Source organism: Bombus flavifrons, chromosome 6, assembly GCF_040668555.2.
Source record: "Bombus flavifrons isolate JBK064 chromosome 6, iyBomFlav1_principal, whole genome shotgun sequence".
NCBI classification, from domain to species: domain Eukaryota; kingdom Metazoa; phylum Arthropoda; class Insecta; order Hymenoptera; family Apidae; genus Bombus; species Bombus flavifrons.
Window position 1 is genome coordinate 596,156 of NC_138447.1, and position 18,165 is coordinate 614,320.

The 18,165-nt window shown below is 33.1% G+C and overlaps 1 protein-coding gene across 1 annotated transcript in view; it reads left to right on the forward strand.

The window, feature by feature from the left end:
* LOC138181184 (netrin-1) overlaps positions 1-18,165 on the forward strand; it is a 111,298-nt gene that overhangs the window by 87,602 nt on the left and 5,531 nt on the right. Inside the window, exons 3-5 of the mRNA XM_069115840.1 lie at positions 5,515-5,664; positions 6,988-7,083; positions 17,827-17,895. Coding sequence (XP_068971941.1) covers positions 5,515-5,664; positions 6,988-7,083; positions 17,827-17,895 — 315 coding nt within the window. The remainder of the gene's footprint in view (positions 1-5,514; positions 5,665-6,987; positions 7,084-17,826; positions 17,896-18,165) is intronic.

The window sequence follows — 18,165 nt, forward strand, 5'->3', positions numbered from 1 at the left end:
ATTCAAAAATAAAAATATATCGTCTTGTTTTCTCTTCCAGGGAACAGTAGATAGAATCAGTCCTTTCCTATTCGGTCCTCAAGAATCTTTTATACTTCTAAAAGAACAGTCTTTTTTATTTCCATTTCTAGAATCTCTAATGTAGGTAATAATAACGATAGTTGGTGTAACGTCCTTTAAAAATTAATGTAATATCTGAGTAATATGTAATTTATCGGAAGTAATCTGATGTTTTTAAAAACATTGCTATTCATGTATCGATGTGTCTATTTCTCAAAACAAGTCTTCCTGCTTTATCAATTTTCAGCGACATAACGAAAGGCGTCAATTTTCCACTCGATATCCTACACATCTATATAAAACGATCCATTGCATTAGTGTTTACGTTACGACTTCACTTATAGCGTGACGTAATTTCAACAAACGTAAGTTGATTTTAACGAGTCGTACGCGCATGAGGTCGGATAGTAACTGAAAATTTCTTATAACCCGAGTTGTATGTATAAAACTCCACATTTTATATACTACTGCACCTACTTAATTCGTTCTGTTATACACGTTATTCTCACGTTATTTTTCATTTTTTAAAGACAAACATTAATATCTCGTATAAATAAAATAACAAATATAATTTATAACAGCGAGTTTAAAGTAGTGGTTTACGCAGATGAATTTTTCTTATTTCCCAAGAAACGACTAACAATTTTATTTTGACGAATTCCCTTGCTGAAAAGTATTTTCGTTGGCTTTTATCTACCGAAGGCTGCAAGGTTTCTTACAACCAAATCTGGGACCGGATGTTGTTGATACACAGCAGTTAGTCGAAACGAAGGGTGCTGTGATCTTACGAGACTGAAGAAGAACGTAGGTAGAGAGTAACCATCAAACGACCCACGTGCTACCTGCTGCGAGCAAAAACAAGTGGGTGATTTCAGTATGCAAATTCGTTGCCAGATTTATCCCATCTTCTTCCTTAAACGAATTGAGTAGACACGTAAAGATTTACGCTATCTTTAAGTAGTGTTCCTATAAATAATAACGAATATTGATGCAAAACATGTGCTAGGGATTTCATATCACCTATTTAATCAATTATTAATTAGGAAATTAATCATTATGATTTTTCACGTCGAAAATGAACGTAAACGAATAGGTAATATAATTACTCTTATAACTATTACTACTATTAAATACGAGTAGGTGTCAATTGTTGTATTTTATCAAAAATTTCATATTACTATCTATATAACTTTTACTTGAAAGAAATAGATGAACAAAAAGATCTGCGATTGTTGTTGATTATAGCAGTTTCGCACGATATTTGTACGTTTCTAATATTTGTTTTAATATTTATTCACTGCTTTTCGTGTTTTACATTGTAATAATAATATATGTGTACTAATATATATATTTGTATGTATAAAAGTATAGTATATGTATAAAATGTGTGTGTGTGTGTATTATAATAAAATGAAATCTATAATTTATATTAAATACTCTATCTTGTTATCGCCACTTGAAGAAAGATAAAGGCGTAAAAGGTAACTTCTTGTATTTGCTTGGCGAACATGTCTCAAACATTTTTCATGACAAGAATCGAACTTATATAGTTCATAGCTTTCTTTTTAGATGCAAAACAGAACAAATCCGTCGAGATAAATCAAGAAGCAAGCGCGAAACAGGAATTAGAAGCAGTGAACGCTCTTTATTGCATTTTCCCCTTCGACAGAGGCGTTCTTAATAACTCTGGTTAATCCCTTAAAACCCTTTTGTAAGTTTGTTGATGCACTCAACTCGTTAATGTACCATAACTTTTTCAACGTCTAAAAAACGAGGGAAAGTGAGAGTACGACGAGGAAGAAACCTAGCAAGGCCAACTTGACCCTCCGCGGTAATCGGCTTAAAGCGCCTTAACAATTTCATGTAGATATCCGGATATAAATACGTGTAGGTCTACTGTTGTAAAAGTGGCCTGGTAAGTTGAATTTATGAACGTCTTTCCCTCTTTTGCTTTTCCAGCGCGTTAAACCGTAATCGCGACGAATGCAGCATTTGCGCTTTCCACCATTGCAATTATATTTTTTGCCGCTTCGTAGTACGAGGGTCGGATCGTATAATATTTTATATTTCCTTGAATCAGCTTAATTTTTATTTTAAAATTGATCAAAACTTTCTTCCCGTGTATACGCCGTATATATGTATATATATATACATACGTGCAATTTATTTCAAATATTCTAAGCTAGCATTCTAAGCTATATGTGGGAATGTAGAATTCATAATACTTACTCAATATTACGCCGAAATATTCAATCATATAAATAGTATCATATACACATACATATATGGTAGCCTTCTTTTCTTCTAAGATTCTTCCTCCATCAAAATAACCAAAAAATGAAAAGAATATCGTTAATATTCATAGAATATTCCAACTCTTTAAGAACGAAAATACTTACATTATTGTTACAAAGCACATCGAAGATGAAAACACAGCGTTTCATTCACTCCCATAAGATAACAAACGAAGGTAGAAAACTGGAGGAAATGTTTTCTCGACTTGCATTTCAAGGTCAAATAGTGAAAGACTTTCTTGTTAAAAGCTCCAGAAGGACTATAGTTCCATTTTATTTAACGTGAATTCTCATTAAACTCGTAAAAGAATGAAAACGCTTTGAGCTCCGATGGTGGAGAATTCTTTTCGATTAAAAGCTATAGAGAGATCAAAGTCTCGAAGGGTGTACGCGGCGAACCTAACAAACGACTTTAATCAAACTTTACACTAAAATAGCGCATTCGTGAATAAAATAAATTTTCCCATTTTCATATGTAAGGAAAACAAACAACAAACGCGCGTGTACGTGCAATGTGCAAATTGCTAAAAACTGACTCGAGATCGGCTGGAAACTTTCGAATTCCTGATTACACGGACCATTTTAATAGGATAACTTGATCGAAGAACGTCGTGCGCAGATTTCTCACGGATCGATGTTCGATGCATGCAACGATACAAACTGTCGGAGTGCGTTTCGCAAGGGTCACGGGGAACGATCGGTCGAATAGCGTGCTCAGGAAGCACAACGGAGCACCGTAACTCACGTTTACGCCTGTAAAATGAGCAGGCATACCGGCGTGTCACTTATTGCTAGCTAATATAAACATGACTCCGAGACACCTACGAGAATAAAGAAAGTACATGCACCGCTCGTAAATCATGAGCATTTTACATTTTACTCGCGTTACGCCTTGTTACAGTCGATGCACAGAACACGCGCGTTTAAATGGCCGCGTGATAATTGAGAGGATCGCCACGAAAAAAGCATTTGACATGACGGTTTGATTTCCTGGAGATCGACTCTCTCGCGTCAGTGGTAGTAAGTTTCGCGGCTGACGTTTCCTAACGAGTTGTATAGGAAAAAAAATGAATTCAAAGCAACAACAGAAGTAAACAGAATAGAAATTATAATTTACCACTATACACGGACACGTTTAGTTTATTGTACGATAAGTATAAATTCCTAATAGTTAATAAAATAAATCACTGCAAGTTAAATGATAATATCTATAATAAAAAATAATCGAAATGAAAAAAAGTAAGAATAAATAACGATTTAAAGAGACAAGCAAAACTGTTATCTGCTTTTGTTAAATTAATTTGAGAATACTACTGCTAACTTCTCGAGCACTTGGCCACGGTTAAAATTCCCTTCTGTGCTCATGGTATGAATGTGGAAGAAGCGTGAACCGGTTGTTCGTCCCTTCGGCAGTCTCCTCAAGATTAATCCGTTTCGCGGAAGTGCAAATGGTCACTTCGTATTCATGTTGTAGAGATTGTATTCCTATTTGGACTGACCATCGCCGTTCATTGTCGCTCTAATATCTTTTCCCGAATTATTTTACATTCATTTTTTTCGCAATCGCATGTAATTTTAAAATTAATAAAATGAAAATTGAAAATACTTCGAGCACCCACTTTTACATTTGCTTCCTTTTTATCGATGTAGTCTTTGATGACATAATAATTTTAAGTAGCAAATGGTAAAATCATACTGGCAGTAAAATATTTAAACTTTCGAACGAGGAATTACTAAGAATAGTCTGCAAAACGATACTTTACGAATGTCTAAAAAGATACCGAAAAGTAGAATTTAATCGTGAAAGCAACAGGTCTTTTATTGTACAATTTAGTAGGAATAGATTATACTTGTCCTAGTCATTCTTCGTTCAATGTATCAATTTTGATCGATGTAGAAATATTAAAATAATGTCATTAGGTACAACACTTGGCACACGTTAGTCGAACATCTCTAGTTGTAAATAGTCAAGGAAAAATATTAAAATTTGTAATATTTGCAATATTTATATATATATATCGTATATATTTGTAATATTTGCATGTAAAACTTTAAAAAGGGAGGAGAAAAGGAAGATGAAACGATCAGTAGGTATTCACAGACGAGCAACAAGCTCATTATAATACTGCATACAAATAGAATAACAGTTTTACTGTAAAATAGTAATATCATAGCCAATTGTAAGTGGAAATAGAATAGAAAAGAAGTGAGCCAAAAGGGAAGGGAAAATGGAAATGCAGACGAGCAACGACCGACAGAGCTTTCGAGAGTCTCCTCCTAAATTTTCGCGGTGATGCACTCGGCTCGAAGTGCAATCGTAATTAACCGCTTTTCAGTGTCTCTCTCGCATGAAAAATACGAGCTTGCATAAGTAAGTGGGCAAAAGGAACGTGTCAAGCTGGCTTTTCGAGCGAACATTTCTCCCTCGATTTTGCTTTTAGCCTCTTTCCACCTCTCTTAATTCCGGATGCGCTGAATGCGAAAACACTGATCAATGAATAAACGAGTGACATCGGGAATTATAACTTTCACGTGACTAGCGCTCGATTATTGAAAGAAAAGGTGATTAAAGAATGGAAATGAGGAATAAATTGATGAAATTGATCGATCTTATTAATTTTTAAGTAATTGTAGTTTGATATAATTAATTGTTTAGGTAATAGATCATTATAAAGTAATATTAATTTGACTTTCGTTAGATTTTCGAAACGATAAAAGGTACGTGTTATTCGTACTGTATTAACTCTTTGTAGCATCTGTAATTGGTGATTTTTATAGATTGCAAAGATTCTTACAGATTTTCTTATTACAAGCGCAAACTTGCGTAATCTGTATCTCTGTTCTTTATGTAGTTATATCGTGTATTTAGTCAGAAAGCAAGACATATATACTAACTCTTTCATAATATCTTATTAATAAAATCACAAACCTCATAAAGGAAAATATTTACCGTACTTAAATTTTTTGAAAGTTAAATGTTATAGTATTATGTTATTAGTATTATGTATATCAAAAGTAACACGAGTTAAGCACGTGGAGTGTTTAGCATTATATAAAAGCTTATAACACCAATTATTTTCTGGATATATCTAACTATTTACTACAACTAATAATATAACTATAATTAACCATCCCTTATTTTGCATGTTGCGTGTTACAGCGTGTGACTGTCATCCGATCGGAGCTTCCGGAAAAACTTGTAACCAAAGTACTGGCCAGTGTCCGTGTAAAGACGGAGTAACTGGTACCACTTGTAACAGATGTGCCAGAGGTTACCAACAGAGTAGATCGCACATTGCACCTTGTATCAGTAAGTATACAAATTCTCTAAAGCCTTAAGGCATTAAGATCTTCATATTTCATGTGTTGTTATTCATTTAAGTAGAAGATCTACGTACCGTATATGATACCATTAAATGTTTAATGTATTACGAGATAAATACGTACTCGGAACTAATTAGTCACATATATTGGAAATTGATAATAATAATAGTAATTTAATATTTAATAACATTCTTTAAATTGTTACTCAAGACAGCAGTTTATATTTCTTATGACCGATTATCACCTTTTTCTACACCATTGATGATCTAATAAATTGACTACGTATATATATATATGTACTGCGTATATATACTTATATATATATAAGTATGTATGTAGCAGACTTAATTATGTCCAGTATATCGCAGTGCACCATTCCCTATAGAGTTTATCCTAACTTGTTATACACATAGAGACCCTTGCATTAAAGCTGAAGCATTCTCCGATACACTGGGCGATCAAGAAGTATTCATTACCTTCTTATTAATTAAATGCTCATAAAAATATAGCCCTTCCATAATGAAATTCATAAATATGTATGACAGTCGATATAAATAATTTCTAAAAATGTTAGAATATATTTTATCTAAAAGTTTATTCTTATATCAAAAAGAATTTGCTGTAATAGTATTGTACATCTGTCATTGGTTTATTATGACTAACAAGCATGTAATCTATGAATAGTAAAACACGTAATTTTTTAAAAAATGTGGGATACGAACTATTCATATATTTCTTATAACAAACAAAAAAAGAGAATTCTACTGCGTAGAATGATGTAGCAATTTTGATAAAATATAACGAAATATGCATAATAAGATTTTAAAATATACAAAGTATAGTTATGTATATAAGTATTTTTATAATCTTGAATCTACTTCATTTTTAACTAAAATGTAAGAATTTTTCAATAAATGTTGACAACGCAATCAATGTAAAGTCAGCAATGCAGGATAGTAAAACAATGACCCAATTGGAAATCTTCATTATTAGGGCACTCGGTATCTAACGAAACATACGAAAACTCCAACATTCCATTAACAGTTCAGACAGCAAAGGATCACTCGAGACGCAAGAAAAAGAAATGGCATGAAATTTTCGACCGTAGCCGTCCTGTTTTTAGAAGCGATCGATCGATCAACGAGAAGGAACACGCGACCGTTCGAACGTGTTATCGCACGATCGCGCGTCCAATTAGGCAGAATTTGCGAATACGAAAGAGGAAACCGTGTAGCCTTTTAGAAGAGATACGAGCTGTATTTAGTGTAACTTTTCGTCAACGATTTCACATTTATTTTCCTTCTCGCAGAAATACCGAGGGTTGTGCAGACTCAAGGGACAGCTGGTGAGGAGAGCGGAGAACACGAAGACGACGACGACGAGCGCGGTTACGACGGACGAGCTGGTAAGTAATATCAAATCAACAAACGTAACGTATTTTATGAAATTGCTTTAATTCTTGATACTTGAGACTTTTTCCCCGTGGGAAAAGATACCATGATTGTGAAAAATGCCGTTTATTAATCGCGTATTAGTAATCTTTACGAATGATATCTTGAGGCTCGAGACTTGGGACTCGAGACTCGAGACTTTAAGGGAAGAAAATGAATGAAAACAACTATGTTATTGTTTCTAAACGTCTATAATGAAGTAATATATAGAGTATAGAGTGATCCGACTGCAAAGTGGAGAATTATGCATAATGTATGTTTCAAACAACACTTTAGCACTAACAATAAGCTATAACTGTTTCGTGTAAATACATGCAGACTGTTTGTCACGTTTCTCAACAAATCATACTAACATACCGATATAAACACGAATAACACTGATTATTAATCGTTATTAACATAATTGATATATTGATCTATCAATGAATTAATGATAACTAAATATAAACGACATAAAAAGCCATCGATAAGAAATACGCATATATGAAAGTACATAGAAAATAATAACATTTTTCTGTAGCGGGAAAATAATCTAACTTATTTGTAATTTCCGCTATAATATTCCCATAAACAGAAATGCTCACAGTACGTACATCTAGGGAAATGCAGAGAAGGTAGACTAGAATGTTTATACTGATACAAACTCGCTTGCCACGTGGCAGTATGGAATGTAAGCATAATATTAATTTGGCAGACGCGACGTAAAAAGAGAGAAAGAGAGAGGGAATAGAGGGTTGGAATGTCTAGCCGCTTGGTCGCAGCCTCTCAGCCACCCTAATGGCTTAATTAAAGCTACCCTCACTTGCGGCTTGCCCATTTGCTCTAAGTTTCCAACGGCCTACTTGTACGGTTGTACGAGCATAAAATTTACCGTTTTTATTCACACGTGTGTAGTGTGTACACAGGAATAAATCGTAACATCAAATCAAATTGTCTATGTAATCATTTACGGTTAAATCGGCTATTTATTCGTTCTAAAATCTTTGGTTTCTAATTTTTACAATTTAGTAACGTAATAATACACATATTTAATTATTATTAAAGCAAATGCATTTTTTCGAAAGTACCTATACCATATTCATATTGTTTACTTTGGTTAATGAAATTACGAATAATCCTGAAAGGAATACAATAACATGTTCAAATTTCTATCTCGAGAAATGCTGGGATTAAAAGGAAAAGGTAAGAGTAATCATATTATATTGCTTAATTGCAGAATTATGTAGCAATTATTAGTACAATACGATAAATCGTCAAATACTATAATACAATGTATTAAACCTAATTATAAGATATACATACATATGCATTCCTCGTACTATTACTATAAATCTTAAACGTATCTTATTCGTTTTCCTTCGTTCTGTCAGCTCTATTACTATAGATAATACTAACAAATTTCAGCTATGAGTATCGTTATCAAAAGAAATATGTTGAGTATAACAACAATAAATAACGACGCATTATCCTGTCCCGTAGACATGTTCAATAGTAGGATCAAGTATCATATCATTGCCTCGAGGTTCCAGTTACTCCCACTATTACATATTACCATCTCGACGCAATAATTTGCAGATAAGAGGAGCTCAACTTTATGAGAGTAGATATAGTTATTGTCGCTGATGAATGATGTATTTCCTTCGAATAAAACCAATAGTCCTATTTACGAACAGCATTGTTATTCTGAAAGATATAGAAGTGTAATATGTAAAGCAAAAGTGTAAGTACGTCCTCGGAGAAACACCTCCTTAGATAATTTTTAGCTTTTCGTACGTAATGTCCGTAATTACCAGCGATAATAACTTTTTTCAACGGTAACGATAATTTTAAAAATAATATAGAACAAGCACCCTCTTCAAATCTACAAACAACTTACTTCGTTTTGTGAATTTTATCCATTATATATATTACAAAGACAATCGGTATATTTTTTTAATAAATGATTCTTCAATTTATACCTGTTAAGAAATGAACGCAATATCTGGAATATTAAATTGAATTGTATTTTCGTTCAAGCAATCTTATTTCTTTGCTTTCCTTATATTCAAAATTAATATTCCATCTGTCCGTCTTTGCCTTATATTCCTTGCAATATTTTTGTATTTTTGTCATCTTTTCTGTCTTTGTCTTTCTGGCTCCATGTTTGGTGTTTCCCTTTACCTCTGTTTCCCTTTCCGTTTGTTAACTCCTTTTCTCTTTTTGGTAAGCTTTCTCCCCCTCCTACGCCTCCCGTGAGTGGTCGCTGAACGCAATGATACAGGAGGGTTGGTTCCCAAGTTATTATTTAGTCTCAGATATACATTTGTACGGAGACCCTTTAATGGTCCGACGTTTATTTCCACGCGTCTTCGCTGCACTGCTTCCATGTGCACATGTAGACGAGACTCCATTTGGAAATTATTTGGTTCTGCTAGCTCGAGAAATGAGTAAAGGAAAACTACTCCCGTCGGAGCGATTGAATGCCTTACAAGTACTTACATACCCAAAACCATTATCGAGCCCGTAGGTTTTATAGTTAAGTAGAATTGCACTCTTAGGGATAACAAGGGATATACTTATTGTATAATGCTGTGCACTACATGTTTGATACGTTGACCGTAATGTGGGATTTTTGTCTGTGAACTTACATTCAAGCGTCAGCTCGCTCGATAATTAATAACGTTCGAGTGTTTTCAAAAGAATTAATCGACTGCCTGCATATGCATTCAAGAAGAAAAGCAAGGGATCGCGCTTGCACGAGGTTGACGGTTTAGTACGATTAAATATTAAATATACAAAATAAAACATTTCCAAATTATCGAAAACAATTCTTTAATTTTCACTCGATATTGCTATATACTGCTGAGTAATTGAAACATAACATTTAAATTTATGGTGTGATACTATTTTGTTGTTGCAAATGCAATAACTGAATTTATATTTGCAATTTCCATTGACTACCGAAAGTAATATTTGTGGAGAGTAATATGTATTAATCAAAGTACTTACACTCCACCGGACTCGCTACACTTTGACCATGTAAAACATGCATGTACCTTCAATAAAAAGCTCTGTGTTATTAGATCCAAAAAAATCCTTGCATGTATTTTTTATTACGACTTTATTATTAAAACTTGTTTAATTTAAGCATTATTGTTTGAAGTTATTACTATAAAGAAATTGTAATATTAGGAATATTAGAGTAGAAAGTCTATTCTATTGTATATTCATTTAAACGATATCAAATGTATTACCGAAACATATCTTCTCCGAAACATATAAAATATAATGAAAAAAAGTTGAAAAATTTATATTGTAATTTATTAAGAATTGGAAACCATTTAATCGTCGAATATTGAAAAGCAGAACTTTTCTAATTGTAAGTACATGAGATTATAATTAAACGATTCCGCAGGCTAGAGGAAGTGATAATAAAGATCGTTCAGGTGCAATATTTTATGTACATCAATTAGTATAGATAAAGGGTGTTAATATCAATTTGCCGTGATCGAAAGAACTGGAATAGTCCCGGGACGGATTGCAGGATTTCCGCAATCGCGTTCATATGCATCGGCAGCGAAGCACGGAACCAGTGCGTGGGTGCGTGCAACGAGAATTACGCGCGCGGTTGCGTGCAACATTAACATATAGATGCGATTCGTGACGCAAGATGCATACTCCCGATGCGATGTATGCACGCCTGCATACGCGATACGAGATGCTCTTATTCCTTGCAAGAATAGCATTCGAGAAGGAGCGACGAGTATCCTCCAGCTACTAGTTTGCAACGCTTATGAACAATGAGCCCGCGATGCTAAAAACGGAATGCCCACGGCTATCGATGCTTTCTGCCCTGCCATACACCTGAACGTAATAACATGTTAGTACTTACGTTGTATCGAGCCAGCTTGCCGGTGAGTTACGATTTCACCTCGTAAATTCGTTAAAAATTCGATGGAAAACCTAAAATTGATGCTGAAAGGAAGTAGAACTATCATCGTGTCGACGTTTAACGCTTCCATGTTGTTTATAACGAATCAGTATTAACGTTCAGATAAATGAAATTAACATTAAATAACTAAGTATCGAGTGAACTGCCGTTTTCTGTTTAAAAGTTCATTGCATCGTATCTCGGCATATCGTAAATATTTTTCTTATTATAATCTCTATTAGTTATATTATTTAGAGTAATTTTGTAAGATGCTATATACATAATTTTTAGTGTTACAACTTTCTCCCAATGTAATCTTTAATAGTTTTTATTCCTTTCTTGCGCAAAGCTCTATGTATGATAAATTGTAAATGTATATGAATATGTGCAAATTTTATTAATAAGATAAATGTGTAAAAATTTTAACTCATAATATTATATGTATATTATAGATAGGTTACATAGGCTACAGACAAATGTATAAAATCTTAGTACATTTACAAGATATGTATCATCTTAATAGATACTGCCTTCAAATATATAACATATATTTTATGATACATCTAAAGTGTAATTCATATTTTATGTTTTAAGTCCCCAATAATAATTGAGCTTTAATTAATCTAGTTATCCATTGTAACTTGTAGCATTCTTTTGACATTCTAACTAAATGACGTACGGAACGTGATACGATTAGAAATAGCAGTTAATGAAATCAAAAGGCAGGAGATCAATAACATGATCGACACCGATTAGAATACTTTACCTGATTTTATTAAAATAACCGAAATTAATTGGTTTAAGAGATAAAAACAATAGACGTGTAACGTGTCAAAGAAGCATCAGTATGAAAGAAGCAGAGATAAACTTGTTGTCTAGTTTACAAGGCGAGTTAATTTACAGTTCGCTTACTGTACCGACGCGTGAACCTATTGCTTGTGCGTATTGCGTATGCGCTCGAATAAACGCCCACTAAGGGTCCTTCCATTTCAGGAAACATAGCCCTGGTACTGTTTGTACATCACATCGATTCGTTCTCTTTCCCGTTTTCTTCCTTTTCCGCAATCATGGATGCATTTTAAAGTAGCTCTGGCCGTATCCTTTCGTTACATGCCACAATAAACAACAAAATAAAAATCAAAACAAATCGAAATTCACTTTGTTAAAATGTCTACAAGTATTTTAATTCAATTTATTCTGTGTACAATTTTTCAGACATCTTACAAATTTAATCTTACTAAACCGTCCACTTTCTATTAATATCTGGATTGAATTGGAATTCGCTAATCGAATCAATTCTACTTGATGTTACGTTCATTATATTACAAGCCCATTTGTGGGAAGAATTTTACGATGTATGGTGTACATCCGTATAACGAAAAGAATGTTTCGAAGGAAATGACCTTTCGCTTTGTCAATGCTACGTACTCACGATGAGCAATCGATCTGTTTTTCGTGGACTATTAAAGCTGAACACGCATTTCGCCAAAGGGGACGTTTGACAGTATGATAAACTCATCGTGTCACCCTTTTACAATTTAGTTCGATAATATATATTCTCGACGATACCGTGATTGCTTTCTAATAGCTGATAAATCTTGAAAGTAATTTTTAGATTTTGAAAATTTATTTAATTAATGATTATACGATAGAGTAGGTAGGATAAAACTATCCTATTTACAAAATACTTGAATATTAGTGATATAAGTTATTCCTTAATATAAAAGAACTTTTTGTATCACAATTAATTATTAATATATTAATATTAATAATATATCTATAATATTATTAGCATTATAGATTTAATATTAAAATTAATATTATATTTATAATAGCGTGACGTATGTATTTGGAATATTCTTAAAATATTGTATCACTCGGTATATGATAACTTCTATCGTAATAATTATCTTCATTATTACAGTACAGGCTTGCCGGTTGGGTCCTAAACCAAAGTTAATTACCAGCCGCCGTAGCTAATTTAAATCAAGACTAATTGACTCCTCCCTTCACCCCTGCGATTCAACTTCCATTACTCCAGGTCGCGCCTCAGCTTCTAATATCATGAAACTTTCCCTAAACTTGTCTCGTTTCATCTACGCGTCGCACAAAATCCCTAGATGAATCATAATAAGGATGATTAATATATAGTAAATGATAGAAAAAAAAGTATCTTATACTATACCCATAAGTGAATTCTAAAAAGTCTTATTAAATTTAGATGAAAATTATGTTATAGCAAATGCGTAAACACATGTGCATGTGTTGCTAAAAATAATTGTTTTACGTGTAAATGTAAATATGTACATATAACCAGTCGTATACAACTTAAAAATTCTTCAGTTATGTTACGAGTAAGAAGTTACGAACGTCTTCAACGACAATAAATAGGTAATTCCATAACTTTTAAGCAATAGAAACATATTGATTATATAAACCCAAGGAAAAAAGATTGTAGTCGCGAAGATGAAAAAGTTCGGAATCGTTCTTCTAAAATTATTATTTGTTACTTTTATTTACTTTACAATTAGATACTACTTTCTTCACAAAAGGTTTCCCCTTTTTTAATATAGCCATACGTAATATAAAACTGTATTGTATATAATAAAATCGAACTAATATCTAACTATACAACAAAGTTCATACGTAATAAAAGTGACAAATAGACATGCCTGTACTTATCTCAGGTAAAATCTAAATTAGAAAATTCCCTAGAAACTCTGATGATACGAATTTTCGAAGCAAACGATAATAGATTTGAAACGCATACAATACCTACCGAAAAGAAGTTAGAGGTATTAGTGTCAAATGCTCGACTCGTTGCGTTGGCGCAACTTACTAGAGGGTATGATGACAAGTAAATGTCTATGTAAATTTCGCTAAACGGTAGACTATGATTCCAGTCATTTAATTTCGTCGTGAAAGTACATCGCATTAAAAGCACCGTTTACGCTTACCCTTGCAGGGTGGGGGCGTTTCAAAAGGTAGTCGTACGAAAAACCGTAGATTCTCTACACTCTACACTGTCACGACTGGCAGGCAAGCACCCACGCGTCCATTAAAGTCCCACTCGGCCGTTGCGCGGTAAGATACTTAGGGTGCCTCGTAAGGCATGCATCGTACCACAAGACCCTTTTATAATTAAGACGTTACTTTACGACTGCGAGTATACCTCGCGTGCATCCTATATTCGAGCGCTAAAAGAAACGGGAATATTTAGAAGAAATGTAAAACTGGTCTATGTTAAAAGATTTCTTTTTTACGAAATAACCCATGGTAATTTCTGCGCGTAAAACATAAATAGAATAGAAGTCCAGCATTACTCAATCTATCGTGATTTGAATATCAAATAAACATTAACATCTCTTGCAGAGACAGGTCTCTGATTTCTCAATAGAAAATTGAAATTTTCCCTTCATACTGATACATGAATCGTAAAGATGGAATAAATAAGAAAAATAAAGAAAGAGAAAAAAAGTTCAAGTACTTGCTCAGGATGGAGTTCTGTATATATACTAATTAAGGCTATATTGAAGATATATATCTTTAAAATGGTTAAAAATTGATAAGAATGTCACAAGGCAGGATGAAATAGTATGAAATGAAATATATTTTGGAATAATATTTATATGTATGCATTTTTATATGTATATTGGTACATATGAAAAGTCAATTAATAATAAATAATAAATGAATTATTTCGATGTTCACATAATATTAAATATTCGAATGATCTTCCATTCTTGTAATCTGCATACTTTTCTATTCTTTTCTCCATACATTGTTTGACATATGAAAAGAAAGAGAACAAAAAATTGTTAAATCACGAGAAAATTTACGTAACGCCTTACGTAGAAATCGACATAAAGTTGTAGAGGATTGCGGTTGCATCTGACTTTTGGTCTGGAACATTGGATTTAGGTGGTTTGTTCGGTGATTGCAATATACCATCGGACTCATTGCGGCGAGGAGAGCAACTGAAATCAGTTTCGAGGTGCATCTATTCGATCGATCGAATCGCTCGATCGGAAAGCGGACCTTACGGTTTGGGATACATTTGATGGCGAAGCTATTGCTCGTTCGGTTGATGTCGATTGGCACGGGTTAATCGACACAAAGGATGTCTCGTTAGTCAGGAATTAAACGGATTATGGTCTGAGGTCTCTGCCATCACGATCGATTCGTGGCATAGCAGCTAACCGGCATATCTGGTTCGCTTTCGACTCATATTATCCATTTCGTAATTCGGTTAATTGATTCGATGGTATACTTAACGAGCTACCAACGAAATTTGTCTACTACTAGCGAATTCTGACTAAGAAACACTGCTTAATTCTGTGTTCTTTCGTAACAGAAATTACATGCGACAAAAAAATTTATGTACATGGTAATGCCATAAATTATGCTCCTTATAGAAACAACATTACAGTACAAATGAATTATAGCAAAGACTAATCTAATAACATCTTTTGTTCGTAAATTTGAGTATTACAATCTAAAGATCTATAAAACTTGATAGAACTTGAACTTGTCCGAAATGACTAACTTTCGCTTGCACACACTTCTTTAGGAAATATAACTGTACATCTATGATTGCCATGTATGGATATAAGTATTATAAGTTATCAGATTGACCAGGCCTCCAAAATTTCCATCAATATTTCAATATTGCTGTGTAGTTAACTGCAAGCCTCTTCTTTGAGAAATATTTTACAGACGATGGTCGAAGGAATTAAGATCAAACTATCTGCCAATTTCACTATTAATTTATTTAATGAATTTTCATTCTATAGATCCATCGTTACAAACCAGGAGAATTATCTCATAGAAATGCTACATGCAGGGAAAATTGAAAACAGAATGAAAAGTCACGTTTGCACAAAATATCAACGTTCGAAAAGTTTCTCCGAGCGATTTGTTCTTTTTGGTATTTTGTTTGACGGAATTAAAATTTTTGAAATATCGACAGACAGGTTCGAGCATGGACGAACGTGACCGTAACTTGGTACGGGCGTAGAATTTTCATTATTTTTTACTAGATAACGCGAACCCGTCTACCAACGGAACATCGATTGAATTTCAAACGAAATTCAAATTACGTTTAATTTGGTTAGCCAACGAACGAGCAAAAGCGAAGTGGAGCGAAGCGCGTGTGTACTGGTTGCGTGTAGTTTGGATTCGTAGTTCGGGGGATTCGGTACGTTGTACGGATTCTATTATCGACCTGCAGAGAGCCTACGGTTCATTAAAACGGCATGAAATTTACAAACAGAAGTTTTTGTGTTTATTTCAATCCTTTTTACAAACTCTCTGTCCTTACTTCTATATTTTTATCATCAGTCCGTTTCATGTACACCAGTCTGATGTATCTTAAATCGTGTATCTATTGCTTTAGTCTTAGTTTTCGATAATATATATACTTCATTTTAATATAGTACGCTTCTATGTCGATTTGTATGTACTTGAAATAGGTAAGTACTTCGTATTATAATTCGCCAAATGATATCAATGATTTACTGTAAAATAAAGCTTCCGTTGTCTTATGCAAATCACTAGATAGATGATCGTACAAAAAACTCTATTAAACAAGAAAAAAAAATATTTTTGAGTACATTGAAACAAACGTATGTAGTATGTGTATATAGGTATGTGTTACTTACAAGAGATGACAATTTTTTAATTTTTTTGTATGCTAAGGAAAACAATTTATTAAGCTCAAATAACGATGCTGTTAGTATACTATAACTAACATTAGTCAGTGCTTTTAGAAACAATAATCGATGAACATGAAGGAAATATAATACTTGAGGTATAATGAATTAAAGGAACGTGTAAAATTATAGCGTTTTGCTACATAAAGTAAACCTAATGTTTCTTCAATCGATGCATTATTATTCTATAAAGCATATTACGCATATCCTTCGCAAAGATGATTAGTTATGATCAAGCTAAGAGCTGTTACACTGGAACATATTCCGAAGAAAGTTAATTGCGGGACTTCGGACGAGGACACGTTGTACGGTGGCCATGCCATTTGAGATAATAGTATAGATGGATATCGTTTCGTTGGATAAAATGATTAGATAATAAATGGATAGCTGCACCCACAACTGTCCCCAATAATGATAATAGAGCGTATTAATAAAATATTATTGACTATTCTGATTACGTCCTATAAACCAGTTTAACAAATAAGAAACCATAGACTAACGCATAAAATTTCAAAAAGGGTTCTTCGTTGGATACAGAACATATATGTACCAACGATATAATTAAAGTATCGAATTCACCTACTACACATTTATAATCCGAATGTATAGTAAGCAATTGAAATGACTTTATATTGCTTTCTAGGTTGAGATTATGAAAATCTACCTTGAAGTTTAGATATAATATGCTGAGATCACAAAAAACATCAGAGCCTAGTTAATAATATCCTCCATAAGTTTATATTGTGTATATGTGTCCATAAGTTTGTATTCGTTAAAGCTATTAGTCGATGATTAGCAAGATCGATTAGGTCCTTTCCCGGTTCTCAAGAGGGACAACTGTTGCTTCTTGCCATTTAATAAGGGGATATGTTATTAATCGAGATGCAATTGAAAATCTAATGAAAATGCAAACAGAAATAAACGTGTGAAATGTGGCAAAAATCTGTCTATATATGAAACGTTTTATAATTATGTATGTAGAGAAAACAATACATTAGCTAAAAATATTTTGCATATTCTCGTATATAAATTCTTGTATATTGTCTATAAGCAATTTCTTATGTTGTTTGTTATAGATCAATGTGGAAAATGTCGAGCTAGCACTAAAAGATTGAATCTGAACAAATATTGCAAAAGAGATTATGGTAAGTATGCAATTAGGGTAGATTATGTGTCACTACAAAAAATAATTCTAAGAATTTTTAAAATTCTGTTTAAAGTAAAAAATGATACATAGATATTACCATTATTTCTTTCTCATAATATAAATATCCTCATTTTACGTGCTTATTAAAAAAACAAGCAATTTTTTCAGTTTCAATAAAAAATTCTTATCAGAATATAGACAAATTCTTATATTATTTATACATTCTTTGCATCATCTATTTTCTCTCCTTTAGGCATAATGTAGCATT